A 27,995-nucleotide genomic window follows, 5' to 3' on the forward strand; every position below is an offset into this window, starting at 1 on the left:
GGTCAAATTGTATGAAATACCAGGTTATCAAATTCTGGAAGAAAATCAGAGTATATAGAAAAATATTTTACTGAGCTCAGTTCAACTGCAGCCTTTGAGAATCGTTCTGTCAGAAGCAAATTTCTGCCTGTTTAAATACATGGATTAATCAGTATTTCCTAAGGATGAAGCATACGTTTTGAAAAATATTGTAATAGCTTTATTGAATAAAGCTATTTCAAATGTTATCTCTTTTGTAAGCATGAATTGATATTCACTTCTTTTATAGTGAAAATTAGAATTATTATTAATATTTGAGTTTATACCAAGTTGTTCAATTCTTAAAATTAATAATAACTAACTATGTAAGTTAGTGGAGTTCTTTTCAAAATGAAAGTCCATTCCAGCTATATTAGAGTTAGAATTTCAAAGCAAATGCACGGAAAATGAGTAACCTTACTGACAGTAGGTGTTTAGAAGCCAAGGCAAAAAGTACATATAATCATTGTGTTCTGTATTCTGTTTTGAAAAGCTAAAATAAATGTAAGATTATTTCACCTTATAATATTTGTCTTTATCAGTATATATCTTTAAAATATGTATATGGCCACTTCACTAAAATCATACAATAGAAGGAAAATGATTGGGATTTTCTTTCAGGATAATGAAATAGCAAAAAACTTAAATATAAATACTTTCTAAAGAAATCACTTATAATACGGAGCTTGACTCAGTTACATAAAGTATCTGTTATTTAGCTGGAAGGAATGATGTTGGTCACAATGACAACACTTCTTATTTAAAGATAAGGTAATTACTTCCAGTTCTCCAACAATTCAGACTTAGTTTTTCCTCTGATTACCCTCTGATCTTTTTTGTAAAATCTCATTAATTGCAATTGTATTATGACCTTCTAACGTCCAATTCACCAAACAAACAAAAAAATTAGACTTGCAGTATCAGTCTTGAGCTACAGTAGTTTCAACTTCATTGAATCACAGAATCTTAAGAGTTGGAAGAGATCTTGAAAGATCATCTAGTCCAACCTCACTGCCAGAGTAGGACCACCTAGAGTAGGTCACACAGGAACTTGTCCAGGTAGGTTTTGAATGTCCCTAGAGAAGGAGACTCCACAACCCACCTGGGCAGCCTGTTCCAGTGCTCCATCACCCTCACAGTGAAGAAATTCTTCCTTGTATTTCTTTGGAACCTCCTACATTCCAACTTGTACCCATTGCCCCTTGTCCTATCATTGGACATCATTGAGAATAGCCTGACTATGAACATATGAAATTATGTTCAGGGATCCCTTGGGAAATTAAAGTGCTTAGATTTTAATAAGAAGCACTAAGAAAAGGTTGTATAAATTTTCACCAAGCTGTATGTACTCAGAAAACCAAAAAGTATATGAATGTGATCAATATGCACTCTGCGGGTTCCAGAAGCGTCAATAACTCTATTATTTATATGAGATATAATTACTATGCAGTCTGTTAGGTTTACTAACTTTTTCTTGCAGGAGTTGTTTTGAGGTTTTTTTGTAAATGCAAGTTACTACTGGTGGCTTTTTAGACATCCTACATTATAAAGACAAACGTTTTTGTACCTGAAATCTTGAATCTCAGTGTCATGAACTTCAAGGTTACAGTCCATTTCAAACAAGGTCTTGGTAAAGACACAGTACTTGTGCAGAATCTTTTTAGTAAGAAATCTTTTTATTATCCAGCTGAACATCTGGGGATTTGGAGCAAATAGGGTCAAAAGGTGAGGACATCCAAAGCTCATTTATGCGTTACTGAAAAGCCACTAAGGAGTATCTTTCTGCCCTGTCCCTTTTAAAGAGGAAGCCATTATACCAAAGCATGAGGTTGAGAGAGTAAAAGTAAGTGACAGAGATGTTGCACTGTACATTTTTAGCAGCATAAGTTAGGACAGTCCCTTCAGCCTTGGGTGGCAATATCATGAGTGAATACTGCAAGGAAAGACAAATTAGAACTAGTCATATCTTAATTGTCTCCTAGGGAACTGAATATGTATCATACTTTCTTAAATCTTTGTGTTATAAAAATGTTTATGATCATTCACTCAAAAGCTCTTAAATGCCAAATGTTAAGATGCAGTATTTATTTGCACCTCTGTACACAAATGTATATTTATATATCTATATATGTTTTAATCTAGATATAAAGTGATACTGGTCTTAATTGCAATATATATCTTTCACAGAATTTTAGTGGTTAGATCAAGTTGTTTAAACTATCCTAAATCTGTACATTTAAATACAGACTATAGACTTTTAAATAAGGAAAAACTTAATTTTAGAAATCTTTGAATTTTGCTTGAAGTATGTGTTCTGTACATAACATAGATTTTGAAACTCCTCTATCTCAGTGTTCTAAGTCTTTTCATAACCCAGCTTCACACTTAAGAAAGCTGGCAATGATTCATTGTTCTCTGGGAAACTAGTAATTCCTTCCTGGAGAATTTTTAAGCTGGTTTGAAAGATTAATTTATAATACAATGCATGGCATTGCAGACACAAGGAGTGCACTTTTTCAGCAGCCTTTGAAGGTGGAAAGAACATAAGTGACTTAGATGATGCTTGAGGAGTGGCTTTTAAAGTGTGAAATGGTTAGACAGTGAAGGAGTTGTGAGAGCTTTTAGTTGTTTGGTTGCCTTTTGAAAAGAGCTGTCTAACCTGATGTATTTTTAGACTATACTGGGAGTTAAGATGTAATGTGTACAGATGCTGAAAAGACTGCAGACTGACTGGATGTTTTGAAGATGAGAAGAGTTGATAGTATGGAGATTTGAGTGGTGGGATTGTCAGCAGAGCTGTGTGCAACTGAAACTGTGGCCAGATTAGGGAATTATTCTGTAGAGATAATGCACAGGGAATACACAGTCACTAGGGCCTTGGGTGAAGCTAGTGTCTCTAAGGGACAGTGTCCTGGGATGATAATCTAATGCAACACTGAATGGAAAGGTCTGTGATGAGGACAGAGACAGAAAGAAAATGCTTGAATTTCTGGAAAAGCTTGCCTAAGATGTGGTAGTAAAATATAAACTTCAGTTTCTGCTCCTGAGCAGCAGTAGCATAACCTCTTAAACATTTGGTAAAAGACTGAAAATCAGTAAAACCTGTCAAAACACCTCTTATATGTTAAGAGAGAAGAATTTAGTATTGAAGAATATTGGTAGTTGTTAATATTTTCATTTACTTTGGGCAGATGTGTTGAAAGTGTTCAATACTTTAGCACTATCTAGGTAAGTCTCAGTAAAGATAGAAAGTGGAGTGCTGACAGAGCTGTCAACATATGTGCTAATGTATCTCATCAGCTGGTGCTGTGACATAGCATATGCCTAGGGTCAGTGCTGTCGTGACATGAATGTATTACACATCACAGTAGATACATATGTGCAGTGTCTAAGACCAGAATTTACATGGAAGGATTTTTATTTAAACTACAAAATAAAAACAAATAGGAAAATAATAGACAAATAAAGGGAATGATGGGGGTAAGGAAGTTAATAAATGCAACTATGTAATGCTTGTTCTCCCTTTAAGAATGCTGCTGTCTTCATGTCTAGGTCAATCTTCATACATTCTCCTAAGCTAATGACCCAGGAAGTGAGTTAGTTCATTTTTGTTGTTGATTGTGGCATAACATAATCTAATCAGCATTAACAAATGAGATAATGGATGGGTAATTTTTTTGTTGCACAACTTGTTCAAGTTGCTTCATTATTGTGGGAAAAATTAAACACAGTCATTATGGAGAATTTAAACAATTATGACCCCATTTTCAATAAATGTTAAAACTCACATTGCATGTGAGGGTACAATCCTGTATACTCTTTACCGCACAACAAAGATGAGATTTGATATATACTGAGTTTACTTGGTATTTATTTTAGATATGACAGCGATGGTTGGTGTCCACCCTTGCCAGTTCAGACCTACCTACATCAGGGCATGGAGGATGAGCTTGAGGAAGATGATGATCGTGTTCCCACACCTCCTGTTCGAGGAGTAGCTTCATCACCTGCAATCTCCTTTGGACAACAGTCAACTGCAACTCTCACACCTTCTCCACGAGAAGAGATGCAACCAATGCTTCAGGCTCATCTTGATGAATTAACTAGGGCTTACCAGTTTGATATAGCAAAGCAGACATGGTAAATGTTTGGAAGGGGGCACCTGTGGTCTGGGAAATGAAAGCGTAATCAGAGTTTATTCCTTCATGACATAAATGTTGATTGTACTCAGCAACATGTCAGCAATGTTACCAAAGCAGTAAAATGGAAAAAAAAAAAAGAAATAGCGAAACTCTACAGTTAGAAGGCCTTAAACATTAGTAGGTAGTTTTTAAACCATGATGCTTGGTAATATGTTAAATCTTGGCTGAAAACACTTTAACATTCCCCTGGAGTTTTACGTATACTCAACTAAGTAGTTAGCACCCACCTAATGACAACTTTTCTACAGTTCAGAGTACTCCCTTGCAAAAGTTACAAATTTTTTAGGATTCTCAAAATTATTGAGGTTCTAAATGATGCTAATCACTTCAAATGGCAATGCAGCAGCTTTTACCTCATGTCACATTAGAATTAAGCATTTGTGTCTCTGATAGGGAAAAACCCAGAAATTGCAGGAAGGAAGTTGTAAGTATCTACAGAATGGATCTAGCATTTTAGAGTGCTTTATGCCTGTTTAAAGGAAGAGCAAGCAAATACCACAGTAACATTTCCTCTGCAAAACAAATAGAAGCAATCTCTTCAGGGACTGAAAAAGAACTTGTCAACTGCACCAGACTGGGGATACGGTGAAGGTCAGTTACTTTCTGGATGTTCCCTAAGCAGCAGTTGTCCTTTTACAACTTTTCTATCCAGACAAAGCCCGTGAATCTCAGAGGAAAGGAGCAGAGCTAGTTATTGAATGGCATTCTGCCAGCAGAGACGCAGCCTTTCTTTGCTGGTAAATAAAGCCACAAAGTTATTCAGCTTGAGCTACCATAAATAGATCAGGCAGGTAGGCAGGCAGTGCCAAATCAAAGCCAGCTGTTTTCCCTGGATGCTGTCAAAGCCTCGAGGCTTGTCTGCAATCTGCACTTAATCAACAGGGTACTTTGGTCCCACTGCAACTCCATGTTGCCAAGCACAGAGCCTAGCCTGCTTGTGGGACAGACCGAAATCCCAGGCCTCAGCTAGACTTGGCCTATTGAAGGTAACTGACTTCTGAGCCAACACAGAGACACAGACCCTATGTGAGCAGTCAATCACTGCTGCATTTTGCAGCTGTTAACCTTTCTATACCCTACAAAATGTGGGTGTCAGTCTGGGAGCAGATAACATAGCGAGACTATATAGTGTAGCCTCTTGCAGCTGACGGGAAAGATCTTCATCCCTTTTTGAAGAAACAAAAATTTATTTGGAACATTCATAAGGTACATAAGAATATACAGATTTTAACGCTGCTTGCATGTAATGTCACAGTAACTGAGCCTGAAACTGAAAAAAATATCAAGGACATAATCTTTTTTTTCACTCTGTGATTATAACAGTTATCACAGTAAATAATGAGGGCTGCAAATACAAATGCTTTTATCAGTAGTTGTAACATGGAATTATTTAATGCTTTGATATTGTTTGACTGGACACGTATCATACTGTGCAGTAAATGCTGTTCAAAGACAGTGGAAAGTCCTCCGTTGTCTTAAGTGGGAAGGGAGGTTTCTTCATTTTCTTTTCACAAAGTTAATCTGTCCAATGTAAAAGGAGGGAAAAAAGCCAACAAGATGAGAAACCTGTCAAATAGTTTACTGTAGGAGTAACAGAAGAGAAATATAGAGACCAGCCAACTAGAAATTTAAGAAAGAGCACATTAGAGATTACTGGAAAAGTACATAATCATTACGGCCTTGATCCAGCAAATCACTTAAGTGTAGGCTTAACTACAAGTACATGAGAAATTGACTTCAATTGTTCTATCACATGCTTAGCATTAAGCATATACTTGACCATTTTTATGAACTGAGAGTTAATCACACTATTTATTGAGTGTTAGTTAGATGGTAGTGCCCTTTAACACGTTGTTTTGAACACCACATAGCTAAGAACCTGGTGTCCAGGCAAAAAAGCATTCAAGAACTGCTAATCGGAAGTGAAGTGTAGCATTTATTCTGCAAATAAACTTCAGAATAAGCTATAAGTTAAAACCTACACTAAGGAGGACAGAGATTCCAGTAGTATATAACATTCGCCATGACATTCTCATATTCAGTTACAGTATTTACCTTATATATTAAAAAAAAAAAGACTCTTTGAATAAAGAGAATTGTTGCACTTATGTAGGCAGTAATGCACAAAAAAATTTTCATTGAAAAGATATTAGGAAACCAAATAAGTGACAGCTGTAATTTTTTTTCTGTTATGCTGATGTCCAGGCAAGAAACCAGCAGAATCCTGGATCCTGTCCAGAGCACTGCCAATTCATATCAGGTCATGGCACCTCATGTATCGCCACCGAAGAATTCCCATGTGCCTAAGTTAGCAATTTCACACTTGATACATTCTCTTATGCCCAGGCCAGTCATGCCTAGGTCTCCTGGCAAACCTTGCTGTGTACCTATAGTGCCATGGTGAATGCTGCATTGAAAGCTGATGGTTGTTTTTTTTCCTCTCTAGCCAAGACACGCAAATGAGACTCTTAAGTCCTACGCTTGCCTTTGGCCATTTAGCTATCCTGTGGGTGTTTCTCATCTTTGTTTTTCTTTTTTTAAAAATTGTGATTGCTGCATGCATTAATTTCACACATGCATGTGCTATTACTGCTGCAATTAAATCAATTAAACTACTTGGAATAAACCAAAATAAAAAGGCCTTGCTGGTTGTTCATTGTCAAGTCCAAGTTCATTGGACTTAAAATTTTCTTCTGTCTTACTGGTCACTTCCTTCTCTTTAGGATGACTTCTACTTAAGGGCACTGAGTGTGTTTAACCAGAAGGAGGGAAATTTAATTTTGGCTCAATGTGTGATTTGCAAGTTGGAATATTGAGTGAGACACATATATGCTAAGTTGGGATTCAAAATTCTGCTTTTCCATGGATTTCCTTCCTGATTTAAGTAGCCTTTGTGTACATTGTTCCCCATCTGTAAACATACAATCTCGAGCTTCCCTATCTTACAGAAAAAGTCTATTTAAGACTGCAAAATGTACAGATAGTTTCATATTAGAGGTTATGATGAATAACTGAACTGACTTTTCTTGAATTTGATCTAGCAAGCAGGTGTTGTTAATCTGCTTCAGGATGTATTGAAAGGCTTATCTTCTATTGACCATAGGGTACAAAGTTTCATCCATTCTGATGATGTTTTCCTGTTTGTTTGTGTAGGCACATCCAAAGCAATACACAACCTCCTCAGGCTCCTATTCCACCTTTGGGATATGTATCTGGAAACCTTATTTCAGATTTGGAAACAGATGTTCCAGATGATGATGATGATGAGGATGATATTGAAGAAGAAACTGTAGAAATCAGTAGGCCGCTAAGAGGTCTAGAACATACTCCAGGCTCCAGTATGGACAATCTAGACAGCTCTGTGACAGGTAACTAAACACAATTTGTTCCTAACAGTAAAATACATCATCAGTCAAACCCTTTCTAAGTGAAAATTTCTTCCACTCTAGTTCTGTAACATTTAAAATGTGTTAATATTAAACACTGAAGAAGGATTTGAAAATACTTTGCTTTGCTGCAAAATGATAAGAAATGTCATGAATTTTAAAAAGCTTTAAAGACTTGAAAGAAAACTCAATTATATCCTAGCTTTCATGGAAACTTCACTCTACTGGAGAAGGAAGCCAGTTACATAAAAAGTAAGGGGAAAACCTCGGCTTAGGAATGTATATTTCATAAATCAGGAGCAGCTTAACAATGTTATCTAAAAACATTTTAAAGAAATTTTTGGGGCAAATGCTTTCACAGATGAACACAAGGAAGTTAAAAGTCTTCAAAATAAATGCAGTTAGATCACCACAACATTTATTTTTAGAGCAAATACAACATTTATGTACAAAAATATGTTTTGAACCTACTTTGTATTGCTGCATTTAGTAATTGTTCCCTTTCAGTGAGATATTTAATTATTCTGATACTCCTTCCTTCAGTGCTTCTCACTCTTCGCATGCCTTGGAAAGTTACAACAGGGACAGTCGAAGGGGACCTAGAAAGACACAATAAACTAGTGCACAGAATCTGATTGAATGAAATTGTTGTTATTGAAATGTAGGCATTTAAAGACAGTTTTTGAAAAATACAGATATTGTGTGGATTTAATGTATTTTTTGAATGCATCAGTATATTTCTCTTTAGATTGAACTTGGGTTTCCACATAATACACTGTATCCACAACAGACAGCCTTACTGCAGACTCAAATGTACATAGCTCATAAAAGCTACTGGGTGCTTCAGTCTTTGATCTCAGCAGCAGAACACTGATTGCTTGTTGTATCTTAGAGAGACTTGCTCAGTAAAAATTACTGCCATAGCACAACAAAATTTAATCTCATTGTTCTGGACTTTTGAAACTCCAAGGATTTTGCTGTTTTTGCTATTCTGAAAACATGATGCAATACCTATCATTTTCTTCCTTTTCCCTTGTTCAGTTAAATATTATGTAGCTTAATCCCACTTTCCAGGTTTTCCTTCATGCTAGGGACAGACTGTTTACCAATCTAATTAAGATTAAAGAGTTGTATCTCTGATGCTGTGATTTTAAATCCAAATTCAACTGAAGGCCATAGAGTTAAAGTTTAAATCCCTGATTGAGAAGGTTAACTTATTAGTGCATGAGTATGTTAAGTCACTTCACTTGAATTTTTAGTGTAATCTCCTTCAGGCTATAATTCTGCATATTTTTGCATATCTCACTAGTGGCTCAGAGCCTTTCCATTAGGAATACAGTAAAGGTTTTGCACTGGTAATATAGCAATAAACAATAATAAAAAAAAATGAGCTTGCTATATATTTTCCTTTTCATATTTATTAATATGCTGGTGTTGATATATCTCTAAATTAGAAAATGAATGTTTTTCCTATTTGCATCTTCACCTAATATTATGGACTGACCTAGTGCAAGGAATAGCTTCATTTCTGCTCCAATTAATAGATTTCTGTACTAAATTCAGTGTCTTGCACTGAGAGTATACAAGCTAATTCTTTTCACACAGCTTTTCCTAGGAATTTATAAATCTATATACTTCTTTAATTATTAAATTAAAAAGATGGAGGCAAATGAGAACAGCTGACTCAGATGAAGCAATATTTCTTTTCATGTGAGTTCAGGATTTGTTCAGAAATATAAATTGATATCCCTTGTTCCAGGCCATCTCCAAATAAGAGTTGCTGTAAGGTGAGCAGGGTGAGTTTCCTTATTCTGTACTGTCAGCACACCTCAGCAATGACTTGAAGATGCTCACTCTTAGAGTGGAATGGTACTTAGTTCTTTATGGCTGAGCTGAGACCAAGGTTTTCTTCCAATGCCAAATGTGGGATTCTCTGAAGGAAAACACTGATGCTATGTGAGCTGTTTCCAAACTGCTAGATTGCTCTGAAACCACAGTGTTGCTCCTTTAAACTGTTTAAAACTCATGTTGTCCTCTTGGCCCTTGAGTTTTACTTACAGCTAACTGAACATTCAGACAAGGAATTAATCTAAACGATTAAGCTTTACTCTTTGCAGATGGCAGAGATGTCATATTCACGTGTATAATAAAGTGAAAATAAAAGAGGAGTGCGCTATAACTATATCTTAACATTTTCCAGATATTGCAAATAAAACTCAAGGAGAAAGGTTTTGATTTGAACATTTGTGGAATGGAATGTTAAAGTGAAAGTTTTGCTTCATTCCCAGCAGGATTTGTTAGATACCAACTTATTGATTCTAATTGAAAAAAAAAAGGAACTAACTGAAAAGCAGCTGTAAAACTTCTACTCTTCTGCTCACTTTACTTTTAATTCACAATTGTCTAATGTTGTTTTTGAGTTCAGAGACACATTGAAATATGGTTTTTATTTTGCTTCTGTTTAAAATTTGCCCTTCTAATGAATTGCTGTGCAGTTATGGCATGGTCACGAAGGGTCTGTCATATTATTCTACTTTAATAGACTTAATTAATTACATATGATGAGAGTATAAGAAATTCATTTGCTTCTCACTTGAAATCACTAAGAACAACACTATGTTTCATCAAATCAAAGTATTATGGTTTGAGGGTTTTCTTTCCCCTCTCCTTATCTTCTCCTCCCCCAGTACCACCAGTGAAGCTGGTAGTAAAGACTGTTTTATCTTTAGTCCTGGTGCATTTTGACTGAGTGGAGAGGTACATCCATTAACCAGCATGAAAATTAAACAAGCCATTTTCTACCTCACTGATACAAACTGAAATAAGCAGAGAGATATTCTTGTAAACAATACCACTGCAAATGGATAACCAATTGGGAGCTTTTTAATAGAACTCTATAGATCTGAAATTATAAACATCTCCAGTAAGGAATAAAAGTCCTTATTTGTCATGTTTTAGTCTTAATTAAAAGAATCAGTGATCACTGTATGGTAAAAGTTGTTCATTCATTGTGTCTAAGCACAAATGGAATAATTTTTGAAAATTACACAAAATCATTTTCATGAACCATATTTTACCATGGCAGAGTTCAATATTTATATTGATTTGCTTAGGGATACCTATTGCAAAAGATTCTGTATTAAGCAGTTAGATTGAATTTAATAGGATGAATGTGTTTCATGGATTAAATATGTGCTCAGAAAATAGGAAACTGCTATTTTTTGTATCCCATAAAAATGGTAATGCAACAATTAGCAGGGTCATATTATAAAGCACAGACTTTACTCTAGCTTAATGGATCTAGGGATATGCATTCATCAGCAACGATGGATTTAGCATAAAACGACATGTAAATGAATTGATGACTGATCATAAATTAATTTTAGTGCTGAAGAAGTAATAGAGACACAGCAAGATGCCACTTTATCATAGTATTTTACTGCTCAGCAACATTTGAGCAACTTGATGTTCTGTGTGCATTTCTTTTCTAACAGCTTGAATAAAATAGAGAATTTTTTGTGCCTTTCAGCAATATGGAAACCAAAAAACTAGAAAGACTGAAAATGAAAACACAAATAAATTTGGCTAAGTGGCATAAATATATTTTTCGTTCAGTGTTTGTGAAAGGCATTAATAATGGTTGCACCTGTGAAGCACCGACTTTGAATGTGTAATTTTTACCTCCTGTTGTTTAGTGTTTCCCTCCCCAAAATAGAAACTGTAAAACTTAAGCGTGTATTTCAGGTGCTTACATATTTGAGCTTTTATGGCAAAGTATAATATAAAGTATACGAGTAGGTTTCATTTTTAAAGTGTGATCATATTTATATTATACTTTCAGCCCCTTCTATTATTCTTCCTTATTCTCATGGTACAATGACTGTTGCCTCTTTCATTCTATTACTTCCACCAAAATCAATAGACATTCTTTGTAAAGATGACAGTAGTAGATATATCCAAAAGAAGGTAATGTCTTTCTCCTGTACCAAGGCTAAAGGAATTCTTTAACTGGTTTCAAATGAAGCAGCATCAGTCTCCAAGGTCTTCATCTGTACTTCACAAAACTAAGCAATCTAGCCTTGTTTCACAAACAATTCTGCAAAGTATGAGGGGTTTAATATTAGCAGGTGCTTAATGATGTTTTGAAGGAAAGCACATAATAAGTCACAGTGGTGTAATCTGTTAACTTTAAGCATGTACATAGTATGGTACATACAGAAAAGTATCTGATGGAATTTTCTGAAGTGTTAAGTTTGTTGTGAGCAGCTTTTACTTCACAACTGCACAAGATTTATTTTTTTTAAAGTGAAGCATAAACTTTGCAAAAAAAGTAAAGAGTACTCTTTGAAAAGAAAAATAACATTTTTATTTCCTGCAAAATGCCACTAAAAGAAGTGGCATGCAGTGTACAAGAAGCTAGCACCTCCATTCCCATCACCTTTCCCTGAGAGAAAAGAAGCTTTCTTTTTGCATTAGCACCAAGAGATATTTTATGCAGCAAGAAAACAGAGTTCAACTTTTCACAGAGTTGATTTTGTTCTGCATAAAGCATTTACTGCTGCTGTCAGCAAGAGTAAAATTTACAGTTGCCAGAAAGCATAAAAAACTCATATGTGCTCTTGGAAAACACATAGTGAGCTGCATGTAAAGGACAAACTAAAAGCCTGTTTCATTCCATTTCAAGATGCACAGTTGATCTGAAGGAAATGTCAGCATCTCTTATTCTGTCTTTATTCAGAGAGAAACAAATGTGCATCTGATTTGGAGTACAAGAGGCCAGTGGATGCCTTTAAATAAGCAGTCACCATGTGTGCTACGTTAACACAGCTGCTTGGTGGTTTGAGGTGCCTGGGCTGGGCTCCAGTACTCCCATGCCTTCTGGGCAATATCTACACCTCTGGAGGGCAAAGCAGACTGGTGGTTTACTACAACAGTTTTTGGGGATGAAATTGTTTATGCAGGGAAACTCGGGAACTCGGTAGCTCAGGAACCCATAAAACAATGCAGAGATTTCATCCTTAGGTAAGTGATCACATATAACTGTGGATGCTATATATGTCTCATGGTAGCTTAATGATTTCAGCAATTATGAGTTTTGCCTCTGGTTCCAGCAGCCAGAAATATCCTAGAATCCTTGAATTATAGAGTGGTTTGTGTTGAGAGAGACCTTTAAAAGTCGTCTAATCCAGCCACCATGGTGTGGATCTCTCACTAAACCAGGTTGATCAAAGCCCCATCCAACCTGTCTTGAACACTTACAATGATGGAGGATGCATAACTTCTCCGAGCAACCTCTTTGAGTGTCTTACCACCTTCATCATAAAGAACTTCTTCCTTGTATCTAATCTAAACCTACTCTTTTTTGGTTTAAAACCATTGCTCTTTGTCCTGTCACTATAAGCCCTGTTAAAAAGTCTTTCTCAATCTCAATTTATAAATCCTCTTTACATATTAAAAAGCCTGGAGCCTCCTCTTCTCCACTCTGAACAACCCCAACTTGCTCAGCCTTTCTTCACAGGAGAGATCTTCCAGCTTTCTGTTAATTTCTGTGGTCCTCCTCTGGACCTGCTCTAACAGGTTGATATCTTTCTGGTGCTGGGAATCATGGAACTGGATGCAGTCCTCCAATTGGAGTCATTGTTTGCTTTAATTGGCAACTGTGTTGATGTCCTGATAAAACTCATGTCCCTATGAGAACTGAACTACACTTGCAGACTGACAGGCAGTCCCTCCTAACACAGCTGCTGGAGAAGAGGTAAAAGAGAAGCGATCCATGGGCAAAGTGCACTATTCCTGGCCTTGTTTGTGCTTACTGTCCATGGGAACACAGTTCAGGAACAGGGCTTTCCTATAGGGTTAGCCTGAAAAAATGAAAATCTGAAAAGAACACTCTACTGATAATTAAAATTAAACTATTTTTAGGAAAAGTCACCATGTGTATGGGTGTGTAGAATGATAGGTGTATATAGACCCATTGGAGAGAGCATTATGGGCTTTTGCCGATTTTTAGTCTACTTCGTACTTAAAATGTGGGTTATTTTTTTGGTGGAATAGATCTCAGTATAGCACTTCAAAGAAGAGATGAAAAACCAGATTTTCCTAGCCATAGTCTGGAAGAGTCCCATCCAAATTACATTACATTATCTGTTGTGTAACAGCTGAGTGACTGGTTAGAAAAAGGACAGAGCAATATGAGCAAAAGAAAAGTCAAACTTGTATTCCTTTAAAACATCCACAGTCTTGTACTTATGATACTGAAAACCATACCTATACTGTACAGTATGTTTTCATATGTCTCTATGTAGAGAGTAGAATGTATCATACAAAACCCTCAGGCCCTGAAACTAACAAGATACATGTTAAATTTTTAGCACCCAAGCATCATCCTTTGAAATTTGTAGGTCTAGTTATAATTTTATGTTTCAACTTGTGCATACTTTGCAGAGTATGTTGATAAGCAATTGTTTGAAAATGTCCTCAGCTATAGCATTTCATTTTCTTCCATCTTCATGAAGTGTTTTATCTGTAGTATCTCTTTTCATACATCATCAATAACTGTTGCTAAGTCTTTTTACTCTCAATTCTCTATGATGTCCTATTACACTTTGATTTTAACTTCAGAAGCTGTCTTCTCAGAGAAAATTCATTTTTGCCTTCCCTTGCTGTTATCTGGGCCTCCTTACATCTGCCTGCAACAGGTCAAGTCTGTTTGGAAAATAGCAATTTTTTCTGTGCTTTTGGCAAGCAGAATCAAAATCTGTCACTCTCTGTTGCACTTAACACACTTTCTGCCTGTCAGACCTCCATAGACCTCTTTGGTTTGTTTTCTTGTATCTTAGAAGTGCATTGGCTTTTGTTTTTATAGCCTGCCACTTTGCTGACATAAAAAGGTTTGGTCACTGCAGCATCACAAAATAATCCATTGTTCTTGGGCTCTGTAGTGCAGTGTGCTACTGACTAAATTCTATTATTCACTGATTGTATTCAAGACTTGTTTTTACAGGATAGTTTTAATATTTAACACCATCACTAGTTAATTAGCCTATCAATTTAGTACTAATAAGCAAGTCATTGATGATTTACTAGTTAACTTTTTGAACACAATAATACTTTCATGGACATGGATTGAAAAAAAGCCTTTGAAGAATGACTTGCACCACTCACTACAAATCTTACCTACATTTACATAAATTCAACTATGCTAACTGAATAGTCAAGTCAGGGCCGTGATATAACTCACTACATGTGTCTTCATATCTTTGTAATCTAGTTCTCTGCAGATTCTCATGTGGGACTTTTTTCTTCAACATATGCATGCCACTGTTTTTACAAAGCAGATTTCAGGTATTGCAAAATAGGTGCCTGTTCTATATGAGAAACAATATGCTATGTCCACACAGCATTGTGCAATGCCACACAGCACTTCAGGTCCCAAAAGCAGTCTGATACCTCTGTACTTCATCTGGATTTTGTAACTAACTAGTATGGCTTCCCTGTTCCTGGAGCAGGTTTAGATACTAGAATTACCTTGTAGAATTACCTTGTGACATTTACTAATGATTTTTGGAGGTAAAGAACATCATCAACTCCATTTGAAGCCACAAAAAAGCCTATAATTTCAATATATTCAAAATATATTAGTACTGCCATGTTGGGTAGCTGATTGATATTTCCCACATTGGAAAAAATTAAAAGAAAATATAAAGGAAGAACATATAAGGTGAATCCTCACTTCACTGTTTAGCTCTTTACAATTGAGTTATGTCAAGTTTTCTATAGTTCTTTCATATGCTTTTTCTGGTACCTGGTTTTCTGACGGTGTTTTTATGATATTATCACTTTTGTCTCTTGCAGTGTTGGTAATCCGTAGCTGAAAGGTACCATGAGGCCAGCATTGGCTTAGTGACTGACTCAGTATTAAATCTGAGTATATATTTGCTCTGCTTTTGGATGTTAATTATTTCTAACCTTTAAAAAACCCAACATTAATCTACTTTAGGTCAGCCTTCTTCAGACCATTGAATTTGTTCGTCTATTTTAATATTTTGATTGAGAAAATGACATCATGCCAGTCTTGTTCAGGGTAGCTCTTGAAGCCCATACCTGTCTTCAATGATTTCTACCAAGACTTATACTTGTGCTCTCCTAAATGAAGGCTTTGTTTTGCAAATATCAAACTAGACACTGATTTATATATAGGTCAAGTAATAAAAATCACAATTTCAATCACAGGGAAGATCTATTAATTTTCAAAAGAATTTATTATGGAGCATTGCATTTGTAGGCCATATGTGTCATTTTTCTTTACAGGATCAAAGCAACATGAAACAAGTTATGAACAAAATCTTAGCTTTGATAGTGTTCTTTGATAGTGACCAAGCTCTGTCAGATAAACTTTGTGAAAGGACATATTACGTGGGTCTTTAAGCTTTAGATGAATACTGCTCTTCTGTGAAATGAATTTTGGGTTTCCTGTTGAGAATGGACATATTAAATGGCTCTTTAAGCTTTAGATGATCAAAAAATATGATATGTGCACAACTCACTAGACACCTACATTTGTTTTTAGGTTCAATGGTAAATGGATGGGGTTCTGCGTCTGATGAGGACCGTAACTTTTCTAGTCATAGATCTAGTGTAGGTAGCTCCTCAGATGACTCGATCTTTACCAGCGGCAGTTTTGCACAAGCGTTGGTTGCAGCAGCAGATAAAGCTGGTTTTAGGCTGGATGGAACCAGCCTGACAAGAACAGGTTTGTAGACTCAAAGTTGATGCTTTCTGCATGAAGAGTGTCTCTGCTTATTCTTCTCTTTTCAGTGAACCTGCGTCTCACACTTCTCTAACATGCATGGAATAAGGTAGACGGAGATATTTTTTTCAGTATACTTTAAATGCAGCTTTGCATTATGTTTCATTTTTAGTGAAGTAGTGACTATCACATGCTTTTAATCTGCACCTTCAGTCTGCTGCAATTTCCCTTTGTGCTGACTCTGCTATAGATTTACTGACATATGCTCTATTTAATATTTTGGTGAAGAGATCACTATTTCTGCCATGTGGTCTTTGATAATTTTATTTTTTGCAAAATCTCCTCACAATCATTCACATTTTCAGTGGTGAACATCACATTTAAACTATTATCTCCATCCTTGCTCTTCTGTCGCATCTCTTCTTGAAAAAGTGTATTTTTCTGTGAAGTTTTTTTAAGCATGGGGTGAATTGGTGTGCTTTTATTGTTAACAATAAAAACAGTTTAAAAGCCTTATTAATAGCTGATTTAAAAAAAAAAAACATGATGAAATAAGTTAATATATTTTTATAAAAATTAATTTCATTATGCCAGCTGAATCTTCTAAGTGAGATGTAACAGAGGTAAATCGACTATTGCTTTTGAAAACAGCCAATCTATTATAATAAATTAATGAAATTTCAACATAATTTAGTTCTTATCATTAAAGATAGATATGTTTTCTTTCTAGTAAAAACAGAAAAGAATTAATTAGTTTAAAATATTCTGGAAAGAAAGACTATATTTGAAGTTACTTTTAATTATTTAAATCCACAGATCTAATAGCAAAATAATAACTTTGATCATATTTTTGTTACACTTTCTCAGGCAATTCCTTTCCACAGGTCCCATAATATTCCTATTAAAATGTTTTACTATTATTCTGGCTTGAGATCTATCCTTCAGTAAAATGTGTGCATTTGTGAGAAATGTCTCCATGTATTAGGGCTGAAAATTGCAGGCTTTATGCATACAGTGACTTCATAGCAAACACTGCCTTTAGGAGAGTTAAGAGTGAATTAAAGAAATTATGGCAAAGTTCTGTGTTGATAACAAACAACAAGGTGACAAGATATATCTTTTCTCAAATCACTGTGACTTTTGCCATTGCTTATGTCACACCTAATCATCCTTGGAAAACAGTTATTTCACCATTAAAAATATTTAAGACCCTTACTTGCTTCTTAAACTGGTAGAAAGTTGACTGAGTATCTATGTCTTGTCATTTAAAAAAATCAAAGCAAACAGAAAAAAAAGTCTGATGTAGAACTTCACTCATCTTCTATAGGCATATTTGGCCAAACTATGATTTAAAATATATTGGCTTGCTTGAAGAGCTTCTTAAACAGTCTTGAATGAAGGGAACATATCATTCCCAACTGTTTTTTGGTTTTTGGTTGGTTTTTTTTTATTTTTGGTGCTGTTCTCATCTTCAGTAAAAGCAATGCAAAGATTTACCCAAAGTTAATTTAATCAATCCATTGAGAAGTACAGTTTCCACTACAAATGGACTAATAACAAAAGCAAATGGACACACAAACACTTTAAAATAAACATAATTTCTTATAGCTATATAAATGGAAAGTAGAAGGAAAGGTTGAGAACTCTCTTGCCAGTTATATTTTCCTAGTTAAATTAGGTCACAAATGCACTGTGTACTTGTATGCAATTCTCAGGCAGAATATTAGAGTTTAGGGTACAACAATGTGTCCAACACTTGTGGTACAGAGTTTATGATTATCACCTTCTTACTCTTTTAATGATCCGGCAGGCAAAACAGAAGCAAAATAAAACCTACATGTTAACAAACAGCTCTCCCCTCTTTTCCTTAGAAAACCTTAGCAAATGGAAATAACTCCTCAATGCTTACTGCAGTTTCATTACAATTTGATAGCTTGCAGGGTAGTGAGGATCAGTCATAAATGCCTACCACAAGCCTACTGCACCACAGCACCCCTCCTCACCCTATATGAAAATAATGTCTTGTAGTAGAGAGGCAGCAGTATTATTTCTGTTCATTGTTCTGCAGAGAATCTGAAGGTTCTGACTCCTTTACAGTCTGGACAGTTATTTTCACCCATTCAGAGCAGCTATGAAACATTCTCACTGATATGAAAGGAGAAACATCATGAGGGTGTGTTTGATTGCCAAGCCTAAGAGGCACTGGTACATCCAGGTGCAACGTATCTCTCCTGCCAGACACTTTGGTTCCAGTTTCTGGAATCACACACATGATATGATTTGCCATGAAGTTCAAAGAGTTTTCGTTTTTAATGCTCCTTGGAAATTAAATCAAGAATTAGTGGATTCATCCTTGTCTCCACTTACACACACTAAATCCACAAAAAGTCTGATACTGCTCAGCAAGTTCTATTGGAAGGGTTGCATACAAATACAACATTCTGTAATCAGTTATTAGGTTCATTGAAAAATGTGGTTTGAGAGCCTGCACATCATTCGTATTTGCTCCATGTCTGCTTTATGTCAGTGCTATTTATTTTCTCTCATTTTCATGGAGGGATAAAAGAGAGAATGTTTGGTCTCTATTTCTTTTCAAACCAGCATTCTAGATTAGTAGTCACATTTCTTTAGTCAGGAAAATACGTGTGAAGAATCTTTGTCCTGCACTCACTAGTTACACTTGCACACTGCGAGTTTATTTTTGCAAAATTTCTGTGCAATGTGCTATGAGCTAGGATGGAATTTCAGGCTCATATCTGAATTTCTTTACATTAGTGGTATTTTTTATTTTTAAATGAAATTTTAATATTTTATCTATGTTCATATGATATTTTATCCTTATCTATGAAACAAATGCTTGATCACTCATCTTTGTCTGGCTGCAGCTGTGCCAGCTATAGCAGTTAATATTTCCAGCCTTCCACCAATGCTTATTACTGCTTTATCCCAGCTCCAGATTTAGCTGCTTGGGTGGGCGTTCTGTAACCCATTTCAGTTAAAATGAGTCAGGTTAGCAAAGACATACTTTTCATACCGTTTAAGTTCATCTGGTCTTATTTTGATAGAGAAGAGTTAGGAAATGTCCACATGAGGGGTTCAAGTCTACTAACTTCCAATAGCAGGCAAATAACACACAACTGGGAGAAAAGTCTGCCTAAGTGCAGTGACCTCCTCACAGTGCACATCAGTCAGAACGTAGATCAGTCCCAAGATCTCCAGTCAGGCAATCTCTGAAGTTGAATACTGAGATGTTATTCTAGCATGTATGTATTCATGTGAAACTCCATGTTAGAGAGATTATGGTTACATTTTTCTCTTTGCCCTCTTTGCACTGAGAATATTTCCAATAGTGTAGGTGATAGCGTCTTACTCCTGATCAGGTTTATCTAGATCAGGGAGTATGTGATGCCATGTTGGACGTAAGTTCATCTGATGAAAGGATTTACTAGGAAACATAGCTCACAGCAATGTAGATCCTGGTCTCAGTTAACGAGAAGAGCAAAAGCTCTTTACTAGCTTGGGGTCAGTTGACCAGAAAAGTAACAAACTCCAAAAAAAGCCATTTTGTCACCTTCCATCAACTATCATACCATTTAGGCCTTGCATAGCACTGAAAGAGCAGTTCTGACTGGCATATGTATTTTCCACAGCAGATAGGATTAAAAGCATGTAACAACTTTAGGTACCAATTATAAACAAATTAAAATGTTTACATCCCCCAGATACTTAGCAAGAAAGTCATACACATGAAAAAAACAAATCAAAAAATGGTGATCTTTAGAATCATAGGAGGACAGGGTTTGTAAGGGACCAATGATAATAAAGACCATGTAGTCCAACCTTCTGCTCAAGCAGGTCCGCCTAGATCGCATAGGAACGTGTCCAGGAAGGTTTTGAAAACCTCCAGAGAATGAGACTCCACAGTCTCCCTGGGCAGCCTGTGCCAGGGCTCCATCACTCTTACAGTAAAGAAATTTTTCCTTAAATGGAACTTTTTGTGTTCCAGCTTTTGTTCATTACCCTTTATACTCTTCTCCAGGTTGAACAGCTCCAGATCTTGCAGACTTTCTTTGTAAGAAAGATGCTCCAGTCCTCTGATCATCTTGGTGGCCCTGCACTAGACTCTCTCTAGAAGTTCCCTGTCCCTCTTGAGCTAGTTTTCATCAGTTATTATTATTAAACACTAAATCTAATTAATGGAATAAAAATATCAAAAAATTAGGAATGTAGTGAAATAGGAATGTAGTGAATGTAGTAAATGACTATGCTCTTACAGTTTCTGCAAGATGCTTTTAATGATCTGCTACATAGAACAGCATCAAAGAGGTTTTTTTAAAGAGTAATCATATAGCTTGATTAGTCTATATTTATACATATAAATCTGAGACTAAATTTGGTCAAAATAAATTCTTTTTTTAACCTATAAAAATACTGCAAATGAACAGGAAAATTTTAGCATTTAAATATAACTCCTTCCCACCTTTTTTTTTCTTGAGAAAAGAACCCCAGAAGTATGCAAACTTATATTGCTGCATAGCTTGCAAAATCACTGAAGTTGCTCCAGATATACAGTGCATATGGGAGCCCCTAAAATGAGAATCTGGATCAGCAAACTTGAAGGTGGAAGGCAGGGGGAGATAAATTAGATATGATTGCAGAACTATTTTCCTTCCCTGCTCATGGTTGAGTAGTTGTTATGACACATCTGTTCAGCACACAGAACAGGTAGGAGTTACAAGGCATACAGTAGTTTTATCACAACAGATGGAATTATTTTAATTACAAAAGTTAAAGACAAAAGAATGCCAAGTTTCTCACTTCACTTGTTGTGGTGTGTCTTAAAGCACTTGTCATCAGTGAGTACCTCAAGGGGACACTTGCTTGCCTCTGAGAATTAGACCAGATTTAATGTTTCAGAACAGACACTAATAGAATGGTCTGTTTCAAGGCAATAACAATTTTTCATCTCATTACTCTTTTTCTTTTAGGCAAAGCATATCCTTCCTCTCAGAGACCTCGGCCAAGCAGTCCTTTTTCTACTGACAGCAACACCAGCGCAGCTGTCAATCAGGGTCAGAGGCCGAGGCCCACTAAAAAACACAAGGGAGGACGGTTGGACCAACCCCCCTTGACTCATCGTAGGGAGGGAATAACAGATGGTAAGTGTTGCCATGAAGTGATGATAACCTGCAACAAGCAGATATATGGAGTGAGAGAACACAGAGCACTCTTTTAAGGAATGTGCATTATGGTGAAATATTTCTTTGGTGGAGTCCACAGTTTGCTACCTGAACAATATTGCAATGCTAGCAGTGTGGAGTTTGGTTAAGTGGGTCTTCAAGGAGCCTTTCTTCATTGCAGCTCTAAGCATGTTAACAAAAGGTTTTCTCAGATCTCAGTATAAATCTTAAGCCCAAAATGAATACATTGCAAATAAGTTGCCATTAAAAATTGGCCTGTGAGTAATTTTACACTAAATGAAAGCAGTTACCACTAGCAATAGCAGTATGCCATGAGTTCTTAAGAAGTATAGAGCAAATCCCACAATGTTCTGTTTGGTTTGTGCTGATTTTGACAGACACACAATAGCTACAGCAATACATGCTATAGGTTTCTCATGATTCTGCTTCATGTCTTGTCGTACTACTTTATTCCTGATATCCACTGATCTCAGTGACTTTATTTTTCTCTTTGACATCTCCACTTCTCTAAAACCACTGCTTCCTACCTGAAAATTTCAGGCATGTTTATTCTGCTCTCCTAATGACTAAGATTAGCTCAGTCTTCTAGTATCTTTGTCTATCCTTTCTTGAGTTTGGCAAAAGACATAGTTGCTGCCTGTTACTCTTTGAGAAGGATTGAATAGAAAAGTGGCTTTATCTCCCCACATTTCTTCTGATCTCTGGCCTGGCCCCTATAAGTGTTGAAATGATGAAGAAGGAGACACGGGCAAATGGAAAAACAGTATTAAAGGAACCATCAAAAAGATATTTGTAATGCCATGCAGATGGAGATGTGATCACTTTCCTCATGCTTACCTCAGTTTTCAAAGCGAGGCAATTTGGAGAGCTAGACTGTCCTACCTGCCTCAGTGGCTCTTGTAGCACTATCTAGACCACAGGAGTGGGTGTGATGCTAGTGAGTCTGTCTCCTTAAATACACCTTGACAAATCTTCCAATGTATGGGGAAGATGTGAAAATAAAAGATCTGACTTCAGATCTTAATATAAACATCTTCCTTATTCTAGTAAAAATTACTTGAGAATCATACAATATCTCGAGTTGGAAGGGACTCATCAGGATCATCAAGGCCAGCACAATTATCTTCTTTGGACAAGTAACATAAGAAATAGGTAGAGTATGTTTAGTTTTGTTTATTTATTACTGTTGATACATGTATAAAATATATTAACAGCCTGCAAGCTGGACTGTGGCCACTAAACCCACCGGGCCTCTCTTCTCAGTCATTTTATCAGGTGTACAGATAAAATTTTGCAATATGCTTGAACAGATTCCTTGTGAAAGTCTTCCCCAAAGGAGCTGCTGTTACACCTCATACTCCATGGCTCATTCTCACTACAACATTATTTGGGGAAACAGCTTAAAGTAGGTTAGACTCCACTCATATGGATATGTATTGTTTTAAACATTAATACTCCCTCCCTCTGAATATATTCCAGAGGCTCCCCTTCTACACAGATCTATTAAATAGATATGTCTATAATAGTAACTGGATATTGAGGGTGTTGCTTGTGGTGCTGGCAATGCTCTTTCTGTGCATATGTTAAGTCAACCCTCTGCATGACATATCCTGTCAGCCTGCACTATGAGTCTTTTGGGCCACAGATTCTGTGTACATGTGAGTTTGTAGCGCATTCACTATGACGGGACCTTCTGCTTTTGAGTACTATCACTATAGAAATATTTAACAATAATTGCCAGAAAAATAATAATAAAAAATAATACTAAAAAATTACTGGGAATCCAGTTCAGGTCGTGAGACAGATGGGAGAGTGACTCCTTGGGAAGTGACTCCTTCATAATATCTGGCATTGTTTTAACTGAGTGAAAGGGATGAGATTTTAAGAGTTCTTTTAAAAGAAGAATCTCCTATTCTCTTTTATTTATTCTTTATAAAATACTAATTTTATTGGAGTTTCATATATTTGAGTCACAATATCAATTATATATACTATTTCAATAATTCACCACTCGGTCACAGGCAGTAACCATAACGGCCTTCAGACACCATTAGCTTAACGTTTGTCTGTTATAAAGTGCTTACTATATGTTCCAAAAATGCATAATGTCCTGGGATAATAGAAGAACTTTACCCGTCCTGTTGTACCACAGGAACAAACACAACTTATGCACTTTTTCCACTTCTGCTCTTACTGAATATGAGTCATTAAAGTATAATGGCAAGTCTGACTCATAGCTAAATTTGCAAAAGAACATTTTTCAGTTAAGGAAGCTAAAGATTGCTGCTGCCACCTGTGTGTATATAAACAAACTGAATTTAAGAACCTCTGGTATACAGAAATTAAAAATGGTAACTAGATGCTCTGTGTGAAATATTGCAGTGAACTTTTCAAAGAGGGACAGTAACACTATGCTTAAGCTACTATTAGAAAAATCAAATAGGAGAACCTGGGACAGATCCAGCAATTCTGAGCCCTTATCCAGGCCAGTCCATTAAACTTTGGACCATCCTAATTTCAGTGAGAAGCATCACTATACATTTTCTCCTGGTATTGAGATGTCTCTATCCATTCCTATACAACTGCTTCCCCTTGAATTTGTCATATGCGAATATACTTTTTTTCTCAGTCATCTTCAAATTCCCAGCTGGATGAATACCTAGCATCCTCTGTTTGAGTCTTGTCAGATACTCAGTATCTGTGGTTGTAAATTTTCATTGATCAAGTAAGCTCCAACCATGTTCTTACACATCCTGAGCACTTCCTCCTTGTTAACTGTAACCATGTGTGACTGTGCAAGAGACCTAAGAAACTGTAATATTTAACACACAGCATGCAGATTCCAGATTATGTAAGCATATTAGGGTACAGCTTCATGCTTACTTTTAATAGCAATCCACATAAATCCCCTAAAAGCCTACTTCTTCATTTTCTTTAGTTACAGGTCAGAAACCTATAGAGACTGACTCTAGATTGATTCATCACATTTGTCTTGCCATAGAACTTAGGTTTTAACACTCACATGCTAATAGCCCACAGAGGCAACAGCATATCCACAGAGGAAGAATACTTTATGACTCCATCAGGTGATGAAAACTCAGCCCACCCTAAAAAACAACCCAAAAAAGCAAACCATAAAAGATACCTAGTTCTAGTGATCAAGGAATAATTTGTTTTCCTGGAAACAATATATTCATGAATTGCAAAACAGTGCAATCTGTCATGTAGGTGGTGGTATGACAACTTTTCCTTAGCTATGCACAATGTCTAAAAAAACCAAAAAGGAGGCACAAGAGAAATATGGCTAGAGGTTAAAAAGGATAACTGGAACTTAGGACTTCTATTATTTTTGCCACTGACTTGCTATCACGTACTCCAGGCCAATTTTTGCGAAGGTAAGATCACTGTAGAGAAGGTGCTTACCCTCTGGTGCTAGAAAGTTATTCAGAGGCTTATTAAATGTTGCAGTAATTATCACCCCTAGGAAAACAAATCACTGGCATAGGTAGAAAGATAGGTTTATAGGTTACAGTATAGATTATACTCATGGATTCTGTAGCATGCTGCTTTTTCCAGTTAATAATGAGAGGCTGTGCCAAAGCTTTACTGGTGCCTGAATCATTTGACCAATTTTCTGCCTTCTAAAGGAGGGCTGTTGCAATCCCATGCCAAGCATACATCTACCTCTTATCAGTCACTCTGATGTCCTATGGCTTCTCAATCACAATCTCTCCATTATTAAATCAATAAGACTATGACCTACCCACCAAGGTATTTCTAAATTGCCTTGCAAGTTTGATGATCCTGCCATTAGAGGCTGCAAGTGGTAGTCTGGATGACATCATGCTGGCCTAGTAAGTTTTCAGGTGTTTCACCTGGCACCTGGAAGATAAATGTCATTTAGATGGAAGTACAGTGATAATTCCTACATTTCTAGATGCAAAACTTTTCTGAAGTGATGGAATGAGTTGATCTGCCTCTGTGATACTAAGTCTGCCTGTTAGGGGTTGTGATTACTAACTTGTCTGTTCTCTGTTGCCCCTTTACTAGCACTCAAAATACCACTATTAACCATCATGTATGTACATTGTTGCAAGTGTGTGTGGAGACACGTGCACAGCCACATATGGACAGACATGTTTGGCTGGGAAGAGAGGAGAGGAGAGGAGAGGAGAGGAGAGGAGAGGAGAGGAGAGGAGAGGAGAGGAGAGGAGAGGAGAGGAGAGGAGAGGAGAGGAGAGGAGAGGAGAGGGGAGACTGTGCTCTGTGGCATTGGAGGAGGAAACTTGTCACTCCATATACATGGGATATATGCCCAGGCAAGATAACAAAAGCATATTTAGTAATTTATCTAAAGCAGATTTATGCTAGAGAAATTGAGCTGTAGAGCAAATAAAAAGCCACATTTTCAAATGAAGCTCTCTTCTGGCTTACTTTATTAAAAAGGAAATGTAGGTGTTACTGTGACAATCAACCTGAGTAAGAAGGTGAAAAAACAAACAGTTTAGTCAGGTGATGATTGGTTAGAATTAGTAGCGGTTCTTATGATCTCATCAGACATGTCTAACACATTTTAGTACTTAGACTGGAGCCATCTCACATTAATTCCATAGTACCTATAGTTCTAGAATTGTCTGAAGCTTCATTAGAAGATAAAGCTTTTTTCATTTCAACTTATCCACCAGTTTAAAACATCTAAAGATGGCTTTTCATTTCACTTCTATATACAAGGCAATCATTATGCCTATTTTGAGGACTGATAAAAACAAGAATTCTGTTATCAGTAGATCAGCAACGCAAATCTACAGTAATTCCAGGAGTTGTAGCTAGCTCTAAGAACATGCAGGACAGTTTACATACAAATCTTCTTTCTCTCTCAGTATCTAATTAATAACAATTATTAGATGGCAATTTCTGAGAAAAAAATACTGTGTGTTAAGAAGTTTAATAATGCAATAACTTCAACTTTTTTCTTTGCTATGATATTACTTGAAAATTTTGTTTATATTGAGAGGTAAATATTTAATCTTGGAAAATGATATTGTCAGATGCCATGTTTTGACTTTTATTGACCGCAATGAATCTCCATAAAGTTCTTATAAGTCACAATTTCCGTAATGTCTATTTCAGATTGCATAAGCAAATGCCCATGTTGTGGTTCTGTACATTAACTGGTTATGATTGCAATAAAATCCATTATAAGAAATACTGTTTTGGAAGCTAACACTATAAAGCAATTTTAACATTGGCAAGCTCCCATACGCTCCCATTTCCACCTACGGTAACTCAAATATAGTCGTTGTCATGGAAGGTCACATCTATACTCATAACTAAAAATTTTTCAAATATATCAGTGCTGAACATAAAGCATACACCAAGCTCATTGACAGATTATTATAAGGCTGTTCTAACCAGAAGGTAGATATCTTAATCTGGGATATAGTACTCCAGCCATGGACAAAGGTACAGGAGCAACATCAGATACATATTTCCTTTGTAAATACAAATAAACCACATGCCTTCATTTATATGTAAGAGACAATATCGACTGGAATGGTATCATTCAGCAACTTTGAAAACATTTCTGCCCCATATGTGAGGTATAAGTATCACCTCTAAAAACAAGGATATGGAAAAAAGTCTGCATAACATTATATAAAGCTGAATTAGACTTCAAAATAAATTCTATCCAAACATGCCCTCACCAATTTATAAAATGAATTTTAATTTCACTAGAATTATAAACATCAGACTTTTCTGCGGGCAAAGTGGAGGTTTACTTTTCTATGCCTGTTATTGAGCCAAGTTCAATTCCTTGATAAACCTTCACAACACTGTAGGATACAAAAGTCTAGAAAGAAGGGCAGACCTATATCTAGCATAAACATAGATTTAGTGAAGTCAGTGGGGATGCACAGGTTTATTTGGGTTATGCATTGCTTAAAACCAGAATTATCAACTAGCAAACAAAATGTACTTTTGCATCCACAAATATGTTTAGAAGCTTACTCTTCAATTCTACAAGCATCTTAGCAGCCCAAGGGGTAAAGTTGAAAAGGACAGGAGTGGTTAGAGACCAGGCAAGTGTCTTTCAGGTGTTCATCTGAAGTTGTAGTTTGATTTGTTATGATTCAAAAACTGATAAACTCAGGAGTGGCATTTATCTTGTCTGTGAAGACTGTAGCTCTTGGCTGACCTTTCAAATAATACTTCAATAAAATGCATGCCCATTGTTTAGTGGTTCCATTTAAACATGCATTTTTCACAGATATGTTGATGCTTTTTCAATGACAGCAGGTTTTTTGAATAATTTTTCCTGACATTTTTTGTGGAATTTTATTCATTTTTATAAAGTTGTATATTTAGATTTTTAGTTTAAACCTCAAGTTAAAAGTGAAGCCCAAAAATGGGGGTGATGAAGCAAGCCCATATGTGATGG

General features: G+C 36.2%; 1 protein-coding gene across 3 annotated transcripts in view; it reads left to right on the forward strand.

The window, feature by feature from the left end:
* Nucleotides 1–27,995, forward strand: part of ROBO2 (roundabout guidance receptor 2) — a 462,417-nt gene that overhangs the window by 425,312 nt on the left and 9,110 nt on the right. For 2 of the 3 annotated variants that reach the window (XM_062002636.1, XM_062002644.1), the window contains exons 23-25: nucleotides 3,898–4,158; nucleotides 7,374–7,588; nucleotides 21,344–21,514. In XM_062002636.1, coding sequence (XP_061858620.1) covers nucleotides 3,898–4,158; nucleotides 7,374–7,588; nucleotides 21,344–21,514 — 647 coding nt within the window. The remainder of the gene's footprint in view (nucleotides 1–3,897; nucleotides 4,159–7,373; nucleotides 7,589–21,343; nucleotides 21,515–27,995) is intronic. The other variant, XM_062002650.1, reaches the window with a different exon arrangement.

Source organism: Colius striatus, chromosome 1, assembly GCF_028858725.1.
Source record: "Colius striatus isolate bColStr4 chromosome 1, bColStr4.1.hap1, whole genome shotgun sequence".
Classification (NCBI taxonomy): Eukaryota; Metazoa; Chordata; class Aves; order Coliiformes; family Coliidae; genus Colius; species Colius striatus.